The 18,369-nt window shown below is 51.4% G+C and overlaps 1 protein-coding gene across 2 annotated transcripts in view; it reads left to right on the top strand.

The window, feature by feature from the left end:
* The first annotated feature begins 2,116 nt into the window (after positions 1-2,116).
* Positions 2,117-18,369, top strand: part of WFDC1 (WAP four-disulfide core domain 1) — a 34,911-nt gene continuing 18,658 nt past the window's right edge. For both annotated transcript variants that reach the window (XR_009214010.1, XM_032156307.2), the window contains exon 1: positions 2,117-2,540. Coding sequence is in view for 1 of the 2 variants with exons in the window: in XM_032156307.2 (XP_032012198.1) it covers positions 2,397-2,540 (144 nt within the window). In the remaining variant the exon portion in view is untranslated. The remainder of the gene's footprint in view (positions 2,541-18,369) is intronic.

The following is an 18,369-nucleotide window of genomic DNA, read 5'->3' as shown; positions in this document are numbered from 1 at the left end:
TGGGCCTAGCGGGAGGCAAAGGAGGCATCTAGGGTGTAAAATGTGAAAAGCCTCTCACTCTTGGGCTCCTGCGTTTACAGGACTCTTGACGGTGAACTTAAATTTTGCATTGCTCACTGGGCAGGTGTCTTAACCTCTCTGTGCGTGGGATCCCAGACAGCACCTGCTTATAAGGCTAATATGACACCTAAATGCATTAAAGTGCAGGAAGTTCTTCAAACATTGCCTAACACACAGACTATGTGGTTTTTAAGTTTTTTTTTTTTTTTTTTTTTTTTTTTTTTTTTTGGTGATACAGGGTCTTGCTCTGTGACCCAGGCTGGAGTACAGTGGTTTGGCCTACTGCAACCTCTGCCTCCTGGGTTCAAGCGATTCTCCTGCCTCAGCCTTCCAAGTAGCTGGGATTACAGGCATGTGCCACCATGCCTGGCTAATCTTTGTATTAGTGGAGACAGGATTTCACCATGCTGGCCAGGCTGGTCTCAAACTCCTGACCTTAAGTGATCTGCCCGCCTTGGCCTCCCAAAGTGGTCGTGGCTCACTGCCGCCTCAACCTCCCAGGCTCAGGTGATCCTCCCACGTCAGTCTCCCAAGTAGCTGGGACTACAGGTGTGCATCAGCACGCCTGGCTACTTTTTTTTTATTTTGTATTTTTTGTAGAGATGGGGTCTCACTATGTTACCCAGACTGGTCTTGAACTCCTGGGCTCAAGGGATCCTCTGCCTCCGTAAGTGCTAGGATTACAAGTGTGAGCCACCACACCCAACCTACACCGACTATATGTGTTTGCTACTGTTGTCATTCACCAAAAGGCCAAGAGGGGTTGATGGTACCTGCCCAGGGCGTTCTGAAGTCTGTGCTGGCCAGGAGGTGGGGGGTGAGGGTCCCCAGGGAGGGAGGAACCAATCTTTCTGGAGCACTCACTCTGTGCAAGTCCTGGGCACAGCTGGCACCCTCTCATGTAGCGCTACATGGACCTCAACAGGCAGAGGCTTTCACATGCCCATTTCACAGATGAGAGAACTGAGCACCGTGAGCAAGAGGCTTTCCAGCATCTCACAGAGGCTGAGCTGGGATCGGGCAGGTGCGTCAAGCCTAGTGCTTGGGTCCCTTCTGCTTCACCTGGGGGGTGCCACAGGGTCTGACCTACGTGGGTTCCAGCCTCCTCTCTGCTGCTGTTGCATGACTCAGGCAGCCCCCTCTGTTTCCCCATCTGTAAAGTGGGCATGAAAACAGTGTCTGTTTTGGAGCCAGGCACGGTGGCTCACACGCCTGTAATCCCAGCACTTTGGGAGGCCGAGGCGGGCAGATCACTTAAGGTCAGGAGTTTGAGACCAGCCTGGCCAGCATAGTGAAACCGAGTCTCTACTAAAAATACAAAAATTAGCCAGGTGTGGTGGCAGGCGCCTGTAATCCCAGCTACTTGGGAGGCCGAGGCAGGAGAATCACTTGAACCCAGGAGGCAGAGGTTGTAGTGAGCCGTGATCATACCACTGCACTCCAGCCTGGGTGACAGAGCAAGATCCATCTGAAAAAACAAAACAAAACAAAAAACCAGTATCTGTCTTGGAAGTGCTGAGAACAGACAAGTGAATATAAAGTTTGTGAAATGTTGAGCCCGCTGTGCTACATTCCTGTAAAACACACACGTGCACACACGCATACACATACATGCACATGTGCAGATACACTGACAGTGACAGCACACTTACGTGTGTGAAATGCTTCATGTGCTCAATTTCATTTATATCTCACAAGAAACACACGCTATGAGGAACTACCCACATGCCCACATCAGACAGGAGGACCCCGGCGGGTGCAAGGGTGGAAGTCGTCTCTTCATGGCTGCACCCTCGGCCAGTCCCCGTCCAGCAGCCTCTTCCAAAGAAGCTTTTATAGGCAGATAGTTTGTCAGCCCAGCTTGAAATGTGAACAAGATAGCAGCCAAGCCCCCACCTATCCTGCTGCACTCCCCTGCATGTCCAGCCCGGGGCCCTGTGTCAAGCACACCTCCTCGGGAGGAGACCGCCCCAGCCTGCAAGGAAGTCCTCATTATGGAGAGTGGAGAGTGACAGGCCACTCCCGGCCACGTCTCCAAGCAAGCCGGTGCCCCCTCCTCCTGCTGCCGCCGCCCACTGAGCTGCCTGGGCTGCAGACGCCCTGGTCGGAACCTCTGGGGCCAGATGTTATAGGGCAAGCTAAAAATAACCGGGCAGGCCAGCCACCATCAAGGAAGGGGCATGTGCTGGACGCGGACACATGATCCGAAGGACCCTGCTGGGTGGAACTAAGAAAGTCCAGCAGACTGTGCACGCTCCTGTCCCCACTCGCAGGCCCACGCAGCGAGAGGGGCCCCTCTTCTGTGTGCGTCTGGAAGGTCGCTGCCCAGGGAGGAAATGCCTGTAACCAGCGTGGGGCCGGGCAGCCGCAGGAGGCAGATCATCCGGGCTGTGTGCCTCTTACTACTTCTCCTCCACGCCGGCTCTGCCAAGAATATCTGGAAACGGGCATTGCCTGCGAGGCTGGCCGAGAAATCCCGTGTAAGTGCCTGGGATGGGGAGGCTGGGGCAGCCTCTGTGGGTGGGAGGCAGCCTTGAGGAGAGGCGATCCCCAGACACTGCCTTCTCCTGTAAGTGCTCCCCCAAAACGTGTCAGGGCAGGCGTCTTCCTATCCGTGTGTGTCTGAGTTGTGTGGTGGGCAGATGGGGCTCAGCCCCCAAAAAGGACCCTTGCCTGTGAGTCAAGAGGCAAAAGACACATCACAAATGTGCAAAAGAATCGTGCCTCGCTTTTGCCTGTTTCAAAAGTGTGCTTGCTCTTGAAAGACAGCATCTAATTTCAGAGCCCCAGGACTTAAAGGGAGCATTCCGTCTCCATGATCAGTACCAAATGTTTGTGAAATATACTTACGCATTCATGTGGTTGTTTATTCATTCGGCAAACAGAATGAATACATTCTGCTAAACAGAATTGAGCAGAAAACGCTCTGGGGAAGGCACTCTGTGGGGTCCTGTGGGTACAAGATGAAGGAGGTACCAGCCCCCATCCTCAAGGGTGGCGTGGCCAAGGTGCAGAGGCAGTTGGGTGACAAACTACGGCAGTACCAAGAGAAGGCGCGAGGCAGTGAGTGGCAAGAAACACACGCCCTGGGGCCAGGTGTCTGGGTGTGAATCGGGCTCTGCTGCTCATTGTTGTGTCACTTCTCCCAGGCAAGCTGCTTGACGTCTCTGAACCCCAGCAGTCTCATCTGCAAAAGAGAGAGGGATGCATTCCTTCACACAACTGTGTCTGGGTCACCACTGTTTACCAGGCACTGTCCTAGGCTGTGGGGATACACACCTCAGATCTCTGCCTGGGGAACTCACTGCGGGGCTGGGGGCAGCAGAGAATAAATGAGAGAGATCTCATTTGTTAGTGTGTGTAGTTTGCGAGCGCTGAGGAAGCAATAAAGCAGGAAGGGAAGTAGGAGAGAGAATGGGGTGGAGGAGGCTATCATTTTGGGTTCCTCCCACCCCCCAGAGATCATAGATCCACAGGGACAGAGGAAGCCAGGACGATATCAGCACACAGAGGGCTCAAGAAGGTAATGCTGTCACCCACAGCACCTGCGTGAGGATTAAATGACTCAGTATGCAGAATGTCTTTGCAACATAGCAAGCTGGCAGTGCATCTTGGCAGCTTTCAGTCAAATAATTGTGACTTTGGTTGGTGTTTTCTAACAGGGTAGCATGTAGGTTCCTTGGGGTAGGGCGGGGTTCTGTTTCACTGATGTGTGCCTTTGCTGCCTGCCATTAAGTCGACCCCTGGTACATTCTTGTGGGTGAATTATGAGCGGATGCAGTGGTAGCACGGGATGTGTGTGCAGCTCTTCCTCGGGAGAGTCAGATAGGGTTTTTAGGGTTGGGGACAGTGGACCTGGGGCTTTAAAGGATAAATAGGAGTTTGCGAGCTGGAGAAGAGGGAAGGGAGAATGATTAATGACTCCAGGCACGGTGGGGTGCCCGAAACTGTATTGAGGCAAAGCTGGGCCTCCAGGGCTCATATTCTCCATGTTGGGCACATGCTCGTGGCAGGAGACAGGAGGCCTCCGAGAAGTGGAAAGAGTAGTAGAGTGACATGATGAGGCGCTTGGAGAAGGGAAAGCTCAAGTGAGATGGTGTAGTTACCTAAGGCTTCCTGGAGGAGGTGGAGACCCTGACTGGAGCTTGGGGAAGGATTAGGAATTAGGAGGAGGAAGGACATTCCTGGAAGAAGGCTCGGCATGAGCTGAGGCTCACAGGCAGAAGTGGTGCATCTGAGAGCTGCTTGGGAGACAAGACCCGGCCAGAGGGGAGGCATTGAGGAGGGGTGAGAGACTCTTCTCAGATTTTATTGACTCCTCCGTGCTCTTCTCTGGTGCAACAGGATGATTTAACCCTCACCAGTAGCACTTTGGTTCTACAACCACAGAGAGATTCCCAATATGTCATCTGATTTTATCTCCACCATGTTCCAAGATGTCATAGGAGCCAGTACCGTGACATCCACATAGGAGGGTCAGGGTTGATGTGCACGGGGGATTCAGGGGAGTCTCTAAAACACAGGCCTGGGTGGGCTGCAGGAGCTGATTCACTTGTAGCCACCACTGGTCAGGATGCAAGTGGTTTGAATTGGCTCCTCACTGAATTGAAACTTACCCTGGTTTTCAACAGATATTGGCCTCCTTCCTCTGCGCCTAGACATAGGCGAGGTTTATGCAGAACAACTGTGCTGGCCGGGCACAGTGGCTCACGCCTGTAATCCCAGCACTTTGGGAGGCCGAGGCGGGTAGATCACCTGAGGTCAGAAGTTCAAGACCAGCCTGACCAACATGGTGAAACCTCGTCTCTACTAAAAATACAAAATTAGCTGGGTGTGGTGGCACATGCCTGTAATCTCAGCTGCTCAGAAGGCTGAGGCGGAAGAATTGCTTGAACCCGGGAGGCGGAGGTTGCAGTGAGCCAAGATCACGCTATTGCACTCCAGCCTGGGCAACAAGAGTAAAACTCTGTCTCAAAAAAAAAAACAAAAAAACAAAAAACACAACTGTGCCTCAGAGAAAGCCCTGGGCAAAGACAGGCTGTTGACTTGTGGCTCAGAGGACAGGGAGGGCTGGGAAGAGCGCCTGGCCTAGAACTCATCACAGCGACATCTCTAATGTGCTGTGCAATCTTGGACCACTCGCTGCCTTTCTCTGGTCCTCGGTCCTCACCTGGGAAATGAAGAGGGGGAACCTATGACTTTCATGGCCCTTTTGTTTGACAGGGACTTAGGGGTTATAGGAAGCAGCCCCCACATGCACAAAGTCGAGACTTCCCCGTGAGGCACCACTCCCTGACCCTACACTGAGCCAGACCTTCAGCCTTGGCCCTGACCCTCAAGGGCTATGGGCTGGTCAGAGTGAGGAGATGCTGGGTGTGTGCTGAGGCTGGTTTGCACTCCCTCTGGAGAGCCAGTTTCACAGCCAAGATCACAAATTAAGTTATACAAACTTACAATTAACTCATTTATATTAAAAAGGAAAGTATTTTTTTTTTTTTTTTTTAAGACAGAGTCTCGTGGTGTGATCTTGGTTCACTACAACCTCCACCTCCCCGAATCAAGTGACTCTTGTGTCTAGGCCTCCTGAGTAGCTGGGGTTACAGGAATGTACCACCACACCCAGCTAATTTTTTATATTTTTAGTAGAGATGGGGTTTTGCTGGTCTCAAACTCCTGAGCTCAGGTGATCCACCCGCTTCGGCCTCCCAAAGTGCTGGGATTATAGGTGTGAGCCACCGCACCCAGCCAGGAAATACTTCTTATTAGAAATGCATCACTTTCCAATTGTATTGCTCCATTTTGCTATTCTCTCGGCTCCTGGGGTTTTATGTCTCTTGCATCCGTGTGGTATGACGAGGAGAGAAGGTACTCCACATCTCTTCCCTCTCCCATTCAGCGGCCTCACGTGGGTTGCCTGAAATCAACCATGCTGGGAGTATTTACACCTTGGAAATTGGCCAGGGCTACATGTGGAGAGCTGCTGGTTCAGTCCTGACCAAGCGCAGGGCTGCCTGTAGCCTGCTCTACTCTCTCAAAGCCTCGTCCCCCCGGCAGAGTGAGTTTTGTGTAGGGGACTGGTCTCTTAGAGTGGGGCCAGTTAATGTCCTGAGTGCTGTTTATGCTTCTTGGTCTAAGCATGCAGAGACAGCGCCAGAGACGAGCACGCTTGCCTTCCATTCCCATGGGAGGCCCTTAGGAGAGGCTTCTAATGAAAAGTGCCGGGTCTCCCGCCTTCTATCTCTAAGACCTTCAGGAGTTTCCTTTTCCTATCTGAGCCTCAGTTTCCTCATCTGCAGCGTGGGTCACAATAGTGCCTGCTTTGCAGGGTTCAGTAAAAAGACCATAGAGTCCACAGTTCCCTGACTGGCACAGAACTGCATTCTCTACATGTGCACTACGGACAGATTTAAAAACCCATTCCAGGCCAGGCGCAGTGGCTCATGCCTGTAATCCCAGCAGTTTGAGAGGCCAAGGCAGGCGGAGCTCCTGAGGTTGGGAGTTCAAAACCAGCCTGACCAACAAGGAGAAGCCCTGTCTCTACTAAAAATACAAAAAAATTAGCCGGGCGTGGTGGCACATGCCTGTAATCCCAGCTATTCGGAAGGCTGAGGTAGGAGAATCACTTGAACCTGGGAGGCGGAGGTTGTGGTGAGCCGAGATCGTGCCATTGGACTCCAGCCTGGGCAAGAAGAGCGGAACTCCACCTCAAAAGAAAAAAAAAACAAAAAAAAAACAAACGAAAACCCCATTCCAGAACCAAATATTTATGAGACTGAATAAAACAGAAGCAGAACGTTTGTAAATAGTCCAATAACCTTTCCATGGAGCTCAGTCGGTTCTGTGGAGTTGGCGTTTTTGGCTTTTCTTTCCTGGCATTAGATAAAACTCCTGAGAACAATGATTTACTGAGCGCTTGTGCTGTGTCAGGACAAGCGTTTGCCATGTAGTCGCTCTTGGGAGCCTCTTGACAAATCCACCGGGTGGGGCCCATGGCAGCCACCATGCGGGCCTGGGTGCTGCGCTGCCCCTGGCCTGGGCACGCCGGTCCCTGCTGTCAGTGCGACTGTGGGTCTGTTTTCCTCTCTAAGCACCCCTCCAGGGCAGCTGGAAATGGTGGTTCAGTTTGCACCCTGCCCAGAGATGCTTGTCCTGCTGAGGGGGCCTGGGAGGGGCTACAGCAGCCAGGAGCTGATGCCACTTTCTCTTTCAAATGCATCCTGCCAGACGTGGTAGGGGGCACATTGCAGCTTGTCTGTCTGGAGGCACCCCCTGTGCTAATAGCAGTAGGGGACTGTAGGAGCCAGCAGTGGCCCACAACTCACGTTCCTCAGTTCCCCAACCTAGTTCTCCTTTCCCCCGTTATTTCTGTGAGCTCTTGAGAGCCTTCCAAACATCCTTTTATTTTTTGCTGAGATAGCAAGAGTGGGAGAGGCAGATGGCCTGGAGCTGTGCTTTCACCATTCCGTGAGTTCTGACCTTCACCTTCAGCTTTGTACCGTGAGCATCTGTGTCTGCTGGCCTGAAGGCTTTCCCTGGCTGCAGGAGCACGCTCAGCCCACACACAGGCAGGCCAAGGTGCCGGGGAGGTAACGCCTGCAGGAGCAAATGGAGCTGGAGCCCGATGGCCCGGCTGGCGTCTCACCTTTGGTGGGACACGAGTGAGGAGTGTTCCACACGGTTTCTCCAAGGTCCACTGGGTTTGAGCTCCAGCGCCCAGGCAGCCACCTGCTCATTAGCACTCCCTGAAGGGGCACCTTCCCTTTCGTGCCCAGCTTCCCCACTCGACAACTGCGGCTTCCTGGGATCCCCTCCCAAATGTACTCCCTGCACTCAAATCCTGTCAGATCCATGCTGTGGGTTGAACTGTGTCCCCCCAAAGATACATCCAACCCCTAACTCCTGATCCTTGTGAATGTGACCTTATTTGGAAACAGGTGCATTACAGGTGTAATTAGTCAAAATAAGACCAAGTCATGCTGGAGGTGGGTGGTTCCTTAATATGACCCCCGTTCCTTATAAGAAAAGGAGAAGGGGCCGGGCATGGTGGCTCACGCCTGTAATTCCAGCACTTTGGGAGGCCGAGGTGGGAGGATCACCCGAGGTCAGGAGTTCGAGACCAGCCTGGCCAACATGGTGAAACCCCGTCTCTACTAAAAATACAAACATTAGTCGGGCATGGTGGTGCATGCCTGTAATCACAGCTATTTGGGAGGCTGAGGCAGTAGAATCACTTGAACCCGGGAGGCGAGGTGGAGGTTGCAGTGAGCCAAGGTCATGCCATTGCACTCCAGCCTGGGCGACAGAGTCAGACTTCATCTCAAAAAAAAAGAAAAGAAGAGACATAGAATCAGAGACACATGGAGAGAAGGCCATGCAGAGACAGAGAGTTGCAGAGATCAGGGTGATGTGTCTACAAGCCAGAGAACATGAGGGAGTGCCAGCCACTGCTGGCAGCTGGGAGAGGCATGGGAAGGTTTTCTCCTTAGAGCCTCCACAAAGGAACGAACCCTGCCAAACCCCTGGGTCTCGGCCTTCTGGCTTCCAGAACTGTGGAAGAATCTAGTTCTGTTGTTTTAAGCCCCCAGTGTGTGGCATTTTGTTGCAACACCCTGGGACACGAATACAGTCTGCTCTGGGCATCAAGGGAGTCAGCTTCTGTTTGTTGCAACCGGCAATGCTGATTGAGAGACATTTCACAGATAAGGAAACTGAGGCCGTTGCAGAGAATGACTTATCTGTGCTGTTTTGGCTGGGGACAGGTAGGGCTATCACTATATCCCTAGAGTCTGGGAGCTTTCTCTGCTCCTTGAACCATGTGAGCTCACACCCTGCAGGACCTCATCATCAAGACTACGCACATGCCTCAGTCTTGGGGGTCAGCGGGTGCTCAATGGGCTCCGGAGAGCCCCAGCAGCACCCGGGAGGGGATCTCCAGGGCTCATGGTTGAGAACCCCAGAAAAGCCCTGGAGCTGCCTGGGCGCTGGAGAGAGGGGATATGTCGTACTGATGTGAAGCAAACTCACTGTAGGCTTGGCCACACCCTGGTGTCTAGCCCAGAACCCGGCATGGATGGGTGAGTGGAAGGAATGAAAATTCATGAATAGCTGACTTTTGAGGGGGACCTTGGGCAAATCACTTTCTCCTCCCTGGACCTGAAATTCCTCATCTGAGGTCCCAGCCCTGAAATTCCAGGTGAAAATCAACGAGTAAAGAAGCATCCCAGGTCCCTGTGTGGTTATCACTTGGGAGAGGGAGACAGGAAAGCAGGACACCTCTGTGCCAGGACTCACTGCAGCCACAGGGTGGAGGCAGAAGGATGCCGATGGGCTGAGCACGTCTCAGCTGTCCACTCAGGGGACTAGAACTCAGCCATAGAAAGGTCCGGAGCCTGGCCACACGGCACTACACAGATGAACCTCGAAGACATGATGCTGAGTGCACAAAGGCACAGGTGTGTGACACTGTTTGGATGCAATGTCCAGAAGAGGCAAATCCAGCGGGACGGGAAGGAGATTCTTGGTTGCCCGGGGCTGGGGGAGGGAGGAATAAGGGGCAGCTGTCTGATGAGAACAGAGGTTCTGCCTGGGGTGATGGAAAAGCCACAGAAATAGATGATGGAGGTGGTTGCACACATCATAAATCTAATTAATGCCATCAACTCACAACTTAAGATGGCTGAAATGGAAAATTGCATGATATATATATACACACACACACACATAAAACCACAATAATTTTTCTAAAAAGCAGCAAGAACCTGAGGCACCTCTCAGGAATTCTGTGATGGCATATAGAGACCCTGTGAGTCCTCTGTGTCCCCAGCACCGAGAGGCAGCCTCTCAGCAAGTGACCGCTCACGGTGCCCGCCCTGGCTCATGGGTCATCGTAGCTTCAGGCCCACCTCCTCCGAAGCCTCTCCCTGAATGCCTCGTTATGATTTCCCTTAAATGTTTTCATAACAGCCCAGCTCTTCCTTCTTAGCGTTTAGCTCTGTCGTTGTTTTTGGCATGATTTGGTTAGGTTTCTCTCTAACTACTTTTGCAGATGACCACAAAAAGCAGTTCGTTCGCCTTCTCTGTGTGCTGTTTTGTGTGGTGTCTGTGACTTGTCCTGAAACTGAGCCATGTAAAGTCAGGGCCAAATGTCTTCTGGTTCAACTCGGAACTCCCCATTTCCAGCCCAGCGCCTGAAATGCAGTGGGTCTGGGAATTATGAATTTACTATTGAATGAATAAATAAATTATGTTAAAACCTTCCGGAACAGAATAGAAGGGATGGAAAGTTCTAGAGGACTCTCGGGTGCACTGATTGACAATGACATTGTTGGGAAGAGTGGGTCGAGTTTGCAGTCTTGTGAATTTCTTTTTTTTTTTTTTGGTCTCCCTCTGAGGAAGTCCCGTTAACCTTGTGCCAGATTCTGTCCCCAGGGCCCAGTGTTAAGGGCCCCGGGCACCAGGAAATGGCATTCATCTACACACGCTGAACGCTAAGCCCACTATTTCAGGGAGCGACGTATTTTTAGATGTTTGACGTCCAAATTCCAGAGGAAGAGCAAGTAATTCTTAGAGGAAAATTGGCTTTCTTCCTCCACCACGCAAACCAGTGCTGGGGTGCATTTTTATCGGTCTGGCTGCTAAGCTGCTGGAACTTTCCAAAGAAGGGTAAAAGCTTCTGCATGTGGAAGGAAGGGATTGGCGAGCACTGAGGGAGGCATGTGGGTAGATTTGGTGGCAGCTCTGGAGATTGGATTCTTTTTCCCTAAATGGAAATAGTTTATGAATTCTTCTACTGATTACTAAAAGAATGATGTTTACTGTAAAAAAAAAAAAATCAGGCAACACAGAAAGTTATAAATTAGTAAAAAGGATCTGAATTCTTCCTCCAAGATGTAAACTCTGGTGACATTCTGGGGTGTCTGTCTAGATTGTTTCATGAAGCAGTTACACACAGCACACATGTTTTTTCTTAGTGATATTTTATTCATACTGATTCAAATTTCTTTTATTGAAATGAAATTCACATGACAGACAATTCACCCTTTCAAAGGTACAATTCAGTGGTGTTTAGTATATTCACAGAGTCATGCAACCGTCCTAAGTACCTAGTTTTGGAACGTTCCCATCAACCCTACAGGAAACCCCGCTGCTATTAGCCGTCAGTCCTCCTTCCCTGTTCCCGCAGCCTCTGGCAACCACCAATCCACTTTCTGTCTTATGGATCTGCCTGTCGTAGACGTTTCATGGAAATGGAATCATCCAGTGTGTGCTACTTGGTGTCTGGCTTATTCACATTGTTTTCTATGTTGCATTTTCACTTGATAATCTGTGGGAAGTATGTTAACATGGTGGATCGGCATCTTCCCTTCTAAGGCCTGCCTGTTGTTCCCTGTGCCTTCACTTATGTATCCAGCCTCCTTTGGTTGCACATCCAGCTTGTTTGCTTTAATCGAATCTGGACTTGGACTTGCTGAATTGGGGTTCCCACTGCTGGAGCCCAAAATGGGCATTTCCCCACCTGCTTCCTAGGGGTATCAGTGGCAGAATGGCTTTGCAAATCTATTTTTTTCATCTATATGAACAAAAGGTCATATAGTTTCACTCTTGGCACCCAGGCTGGAGTGCAGTGGTGCCATCTGGCTCACTGCAACCTCTGCCTCCCTGGTTCAAGTGATTCTTCTGCCTCATCCTCCCAAATAGCTGGGATTATTGGCGCCCACCACCGCACCTGGCTAATTTTTGCATTTTTAGTAGAGACGGGGTTTCACCATATTGGCCAGGCCAGGCTCCTGGGTCAGGAACGCCCCTGGAGGAGTAGGACAGACCCAGGTTCGAATCCTGCCTCTGACACTTCGCAGCTGCTTGCTCTTGGGCAAATGCTTTTAGTTTTGTTGTGCCTCAGTTTTCTCATCAGTAAAGTGGGTTTAGAATAGCAGCAGCCCCAGAGAGTGATACTGAAGATTCAGTATGTGAGGACCCAGCACAGCATTGACACCCAGTAAGAGCTTACTAAATGCTGCGTCCCTTGCCGTGAGCATGAATCAGACAGCCCAGGCTCTAAGCCTGGTGTCTGTGTATGGTGACTGCGTGCCTCCGTTTCCTCACCTGTGCAATGGGGACAGCAGTGGTACCTACCAGGGAGGTCTGGAGGCGGCTTCAGGTGGTCCTCCGAGGGCAGTGCTCTCGCCCATGCTGGGTGGCTGTTTCCGCATGGCCCCTCTCTTAAGAACTCTGCAAGTTGTTTGCCCTGGTCTTATCCAGAAATGATGAGGTTGCCCAATCCCACATTTTACTGTTGCTGGTGGATTTCTCGTACGTGGATCTGCAGCCTCAGCCGGACTGGAGCTCCTTAGGTTTCTTCTGCATCTGCTGGGCATCTAACCTAACGCTATGGAGATGGTGGGCATTCACTACTTCATCAGTGAGTGAACTGAGGGAGGATACAGGGGAAATGGAGAAAGACTGGAAGAGATGAAGAATGAAGTTACTATGGGACGAGAGGCTTCTAAGTCCATTGATTAAAAATAATAAAAGGAGCCAGGCGTGGTGGCTCACGCTTGTAATCCCAGCAATTTGGGAGGCTGAAGCAGGCAAATCACCTGAGCTCAGGAGTTCAAGACCAGCCTGGGCAACAAGGCAAAACCCCCATCTCTACTAAAAATACAAAAAATTAGCCAGGTGTGGTGGCAGGCACCTGTAGTCCCAGCTACTTGGGAGGCTGAAGCATGAACTGGTTGAGCCTGGGAGGCGGAGGTTGCAGTAAGCTGAGATCGTGCCCTTGCACTCCAGCCTGGGTGACAGAGTGAGACTTTTACTCAAAATAATAATAATAATAAAAGGAATAAAAATCAGGTGAACTATGGATTAGCATTGTCCATGCTGAGCCGAGTACACGCAGGTGTGGTCTCTTTTGATCTTCACCACAAACATCGACAGCAGGTATTCCTTTTGTGTCCATTTTGCAGATGAGGCTCAGATACGTTAGTGATTTTCCTGTATGATCGCACAGCCATGGGGTTCAAACCGAGACGCGTCAGATTCCTACACCTGAACCCTTAATCCCTGTGCAAAGCAGCCTTTGCTGTATAAGAGGTCATGAGCTTCGGTCCCTTCCATCTTGGGATATGGCTCCTAAGTTCTTGCCCCAAAGGATGCGGAGGCTCAGCTGTTAAAAAGAATTAGGAAGCGTTCCGAGTGGTAGGAACAGTGTGCGGAAGGCTCCAAGGTCAGGAGGAGCAGTGAATCTTCAGAAACTGAGGACGGCCGAGTCCAGCTTTACATTTTGAAAGCATCCTTCCTCATCTCTGGAGTGTGGGATATTAAGACCTACTCCCCTAGTTCACATCCACATGAAGTGAGCATAGGAGTGTGACGATGCTTGCCTACAGCACAGCCTTACACAAACACAAAGGGCTGCCCCCACGTGTGTCCAGGACCCCCGCTCTGCAGAACCCACTGCACAGGGCCCATGTGCAGGTCAGCCAGTTGATGCATATTAAGCACTTAGAAGGGTGCTCAGCAAACTGCCAGGGTGTGTTGACCACCATCATCCTCATCTTCATCATCATCATCATCACAGCTTTTATTCCACCCAAAGAATATTTACTGAGTGCTTGCTATGTGCCAGGCACTGTTCTAGGTGCCAGGGACACAGGTAAGAACAAAACCAAGTTCCTGTGCCTAGGAGGGAGAAAAACAGCAAACCAATGGTTCATGAATACACAGTCCACCCAAGGGTGATGAGGTGTGTGAAGCTCCACAAAGCAGGGAGGGGGGGAAGGGAGGGTGTGTGAGCAGACCCCGAGGAGGTGAGAGCCGGGCGGATATGGTGGGTGGGTGGGGAGGGAGCCAGTGCAAAGGCCCAGAGGTGGGACTGGGTGGCTGGAGAGAATGGGTAAGGATGGGAGTGCTGGAAGAGAGGTCAGAGACACGGAAGGGGTCAGGGAAGCCAATTCCAGTCCAACCTCTAGGCCAAGAACCTTGGCTGTTAACTCCTTTAACCCATGGGGTCCAGGGATAAATTGGAGGACAAGCTGTTTATTTCTCTGAGTAAAAGTTCTTTCCCAGAACTCCAGAAAACGCCCTTTGTTTAGAACCCTCTTTGAGTGTCACCTTGCGTGACATGAAATATTTTTCAAAACATGTAATCCTTTAATCTGGGCCTCTCAGTGAAATCAGTGCTTTATCACTCACGACCATCTGTTGTTTCAGCCACGCAGTAAATAACTCGGGAGATGTGGCTTCTAAGGCGCTTATCTCTTTGTTGTCTCCAAATTCTGAGAAATGACGTTTGAATTTTCCTCTGAGACAGTGGCACATCTAAAATTGATCTCTGCGTACCCTCCCGTCTGGGGCTGCCGTTGAGGAAGTCACAGGACTGGGAGGCATTTGAGGTGGGTGAAAAGTGTTTTGCTTCTGATCACCCGGTTCCATTAAATTTCATAAATGAGTCTTGATGGAAAAATAAGCCGGGCGGAAAAATAAGGAGCCCCCTCCCAACGACGTATGGTGTATTCTTAACCACCCTCCGAAGGAGGCTGGGGCGGCTGTCAGATTAGATTAGGATTAAAAATTGCGGACCCCAACATGGGTCCAATTTAGTTAATTCTGCAGCAAGTGAACTAAGATCTAATGGCATGGGATTATACACCTGCTGCTGCTGGAAAGTTATTGGTGATGGTTACAGGGGTGAGGGAGATTGGGCGGAGAAAGGGGTGATAAAAGGACTGATCCACACTCTGGTCTCCCCTCTGTCTTTGGGGAAAACCATTCACCTCCTTAAGGCCTCATCTCCATATCCACCAAATGCCAGCTTAGTGGTCTTTTTCACTTTTCGTGAATTTAACAGCCAATGTCTACAAGAGTGAAAAGAAGGGTTCTCTGGGTGAAGCAGGGATAGGGGCCAGGGGCCCCCCTCCCAGGCTTTCCTGCCACACCACCCCCCCTCCTGCTTGGCCATTCCTGCTCTCTGCCCCTCATGCCATCAGTCTCAGGCCCTGAGGCTCCCTGGGGGCAGCTGAAAACCTCTGGCCTTGGTGATCCCACTGGTTCCCAGGGGCACCCGGCCAGGACCTGTTCCCTGGGACCTGGTGCCCCCTGCAGGGCACTGGTGACACCGCGTGCAGTTTGCGGGTACCCAGATAGGGACGCAGGAAGGACTGCGCTCGGCCCCAGGCAGGCAGGGACAGACACAGCCTCTGCTCTCAGCGTGGGGTGGCGAGGGCCTAAAAATGAAGAAGAATCATACTAGAAACATCCCGACGAGTCTGGGGAAAGCTGCCCTCGGAAGGCCGTTTAAGCTGAGGACTGAAGGGTGATTTGGCCAACAGAAGCTGATGGGAGGCCTTCCAGGCAGAGGACCAGCACGTGCCAATGATGATCGGTGGCACTGTGCTAGATGCCAGCCTGGGTGCAGACGCCAGCCTGGGTGTAGACACCATCCTGAGTGTAGACGCCAGCCTGGGTGTAGATGCCAGCCTGGGTGTAGACACCATCCTGAGTGTAGACGCCAGCCTGGGTGTAGACGTCAGCCTGGGTGTAGATGCCATCCTGAGTGTAGACGCCAGCCTGGGTGTAGACGCCAGCCTGGGTGTAGACGCCAGCCTGGGTGTAGATGCTAGTGTGGGTGTAGACACCATCCTGGGTGTAGACGCCAGCCTGGGTGTAGACACCATCCTGAGTGTAGATGCCAGCCTGGGTGTAGACACCATCCTGAGTGTAGATGCCATCCTGGCTGTAGACACCATCCTGGGTGTAGACTCAGGATACCCCAGGAGGGAAGTTCTATAGGGAGAAACTGATGCTTGCCCAAGGTCACACAGCAAGTGAGTGGCAGAGAGGATTTAAGCCCTAGAGCCAGGATTTGAACCAAGCCCGTTTGCTGCAGAGCCCACTCTGGTGGCCTGTCTGCTCTGCTGGATGAGACAAGCTCCGCTGGAAGAAACGGTTTGAAGAGAGGAATGTGCTTGGAGGGCGTGGGGAGGAGGAAGGGCAGTTTGCTGGCATGTAAGGACAAGGAGGGTCGGGGCGATGAGATGAGGCCAATGTATCCTAAGTTATTAAATTGAAAAGTAACTTGTACCTGGTTGGCACAGGGCTCAGAGGTCGAGTGGGGAGCTGGGACTTTGTCCCGAGGGTGATGGGAGCCTCTGGGGCCTTGGAGCACAGAGGTGACCGAATCCACACGTGCCTTTCATAAAGCCTGTTTGGGCTGCAGTTTGGAGAATGGATGGATTTGGAGGCAGCGAGGCCAGGGATGAGGCCACTGTGGGGGCACTGATGGGGACTTGGGCCTGGGGTGGGGTTCATTCACAGAATGTGCCTGGCAGAGGGACAGATATCAAGTTTCCAAGGCCGTCGTAACAAATGACCACAAATTGGGGTGGGAGGGGTGGTTAAACCAACAGAAATGAATTGTCTCATGGTTCCGGGGGCCAGAAGTTCAGCATCAGTTTCACTGGACTGAGATCAAGGGGTCAGCAGAGCCGTGCCCCCCACTCCAGAGGTTCCTTCCTTGCCAATCCCTCTTCCGGTGGCTGCTGGCAATCATGGTCATTCCTTGGTCTGTAGACGCCATCTCTGCCTCCCTCTTCACGTGACTTTCTTGTGTGCGTGTGTGTGTGCATGCGCTTGTGTGTGCGTGTGTGTGTGTAATCTCCCTCTGCTCCCCTCTTCTCAGACACTTGTGACTGGATTTAGGGCCCAACCGGAAAATGCAAGATCATCTCCCCATGTCAAGATCCTTAACCTAATCGCATCTGCAAAGACCTTTTTTCCTTTGCATTTAGGATTCCAGGGAGTAGGGCCTGGTGTCTTTGGGGACCTTTATTCAGCCAACTGTATGTGCAGGAGGAGACACAGGAGGCTTGAGGCCCTCCGTTGAAGGGGTCGCTCACTGGTTAAATGTGATGGCGGATTTCTATTAAGACACCGAGAAAGACTGACAAGGGAGGGTGGGTGTGGGACATAGAAGGGGGGGTGGCGTGGCCCTAACCCTGGCCTGGGAGGGCTGGTGTTAAGGAAGCACATCCCAGCCGTGAGCGCTGAATTGAGTCTTGGGGAATGGTCCCTCTGGAAGACCTGAAGGAATGGGCATTCGGCAGAGGACACAGCCTGGGCAAAGTCCTGGAGGTGACGGTGCCCACACTGTCATCAAAGCAGCTTCAGTAGCTTTGTGAGGTTCTGTGAGTCAAATCTAGATTAAGCCAGGGCTTGGACGATGTGCCCTCGCTCTCCACAGAGACTGTCTTTAAATTGAAAAAGTAATGTGTACATGGTAAAAAGATATTGAACCAGTGCAGAAGAGTATACAATAGGAAGAAATTTCTATTAGCTTTACACCCTATTCTTCTCTCCAAAGGCACCTTTCATAATGGTTTCTTGTGTATCTTTCCAAAAGCGTTCTCAGCCTATGCAAATATATACGTATTACATCTGTGTGCATTTTTAAAAACACAGATGGGGCAGAGTCTACACGCTGTTCCGAACCGTGGTTTTCTTCACGAGCCACCACATCCTGGCGATCTTTCATATGCGGCACATTGAGTCTTATTTCATTTTTTGCCAACACCTTAATGGCAGGTTTTCATGGCTGTCTGCTATTGCAATTTGCAGATATGTCCTATGTACTTGGCCAGCACAAAGGGGCCAGATGTTGAATATGTCGGGGGAGGACTTGTGGGGAGGTAAGTAGGTGAAGCATTTTAGATTAAAGGAACAGCTTAGGCAGAGGCCAGGAGGCAGGGCAAGCCAAGGTGGTTTTTTTCCAATTAATCTATCCTGTATCTAACTCTGTGTGTGTGTGCGAATGCGCATAAACTGCCCACCACACACCCCATTTTCATAGAAGCAGAACAGTGTTACTGGGCATGGATGGGGTGTGGTGTCAGGGGACCCAGGGCAGTTTGCCCAGTGGCTTAAACTTTCTCAGTCTTACCTTTAAAATATTGATCTTATTGGTCACTCATCCATATTCCTATATGTTAAGTACAGTACTATATCTGTTTTTGTTTTTTTTTGGCGGGGGAGGCAGAGTCTCACTCTGTCGCCCAGGCTGGAGTGCAGTGGTGCGATCTCGGTTCACTGCAAGCTCGGCCTCCCAGGTCCACACCATTCTCCTTCCTCAGCCTCCTGAGTAGCTGGGACTACAGGCGCCTGCCACCACGCCCAGCTAATTTTTTTTTTTTGTATTTTTAGTAGAGATGGGGTTTCACCATGTTAGCCAGGATGGTCTCGATCTCCTGACCTCATGATCTGCCCACCTTGGCCTCCCAAAGTGCTGGGATTACAGGCGTGAGCTACCGCGCCAGGACT

The sequence above is a fragment of the Hylobates moloch genome, unplaced genomic scaffold (genome assembly GCF_009828535.3).
Source record: "Hylobates moloch isolate HMO894 unplaced genomic scaffold, HMol_V3 SCAFFOLD_6, whole genome shotgun sequence".
NCBI classification, from domain to species: Eukaryota; Metazoa; Chordata; class Mammalia; order Primates; family Hylobatidae; genus Hylobates; species Hylobates moloch.
Note: the sequence above shows the minus strand (reverse complement) of the source record. Positions and strands in the feature narration are given on the sequence as shown.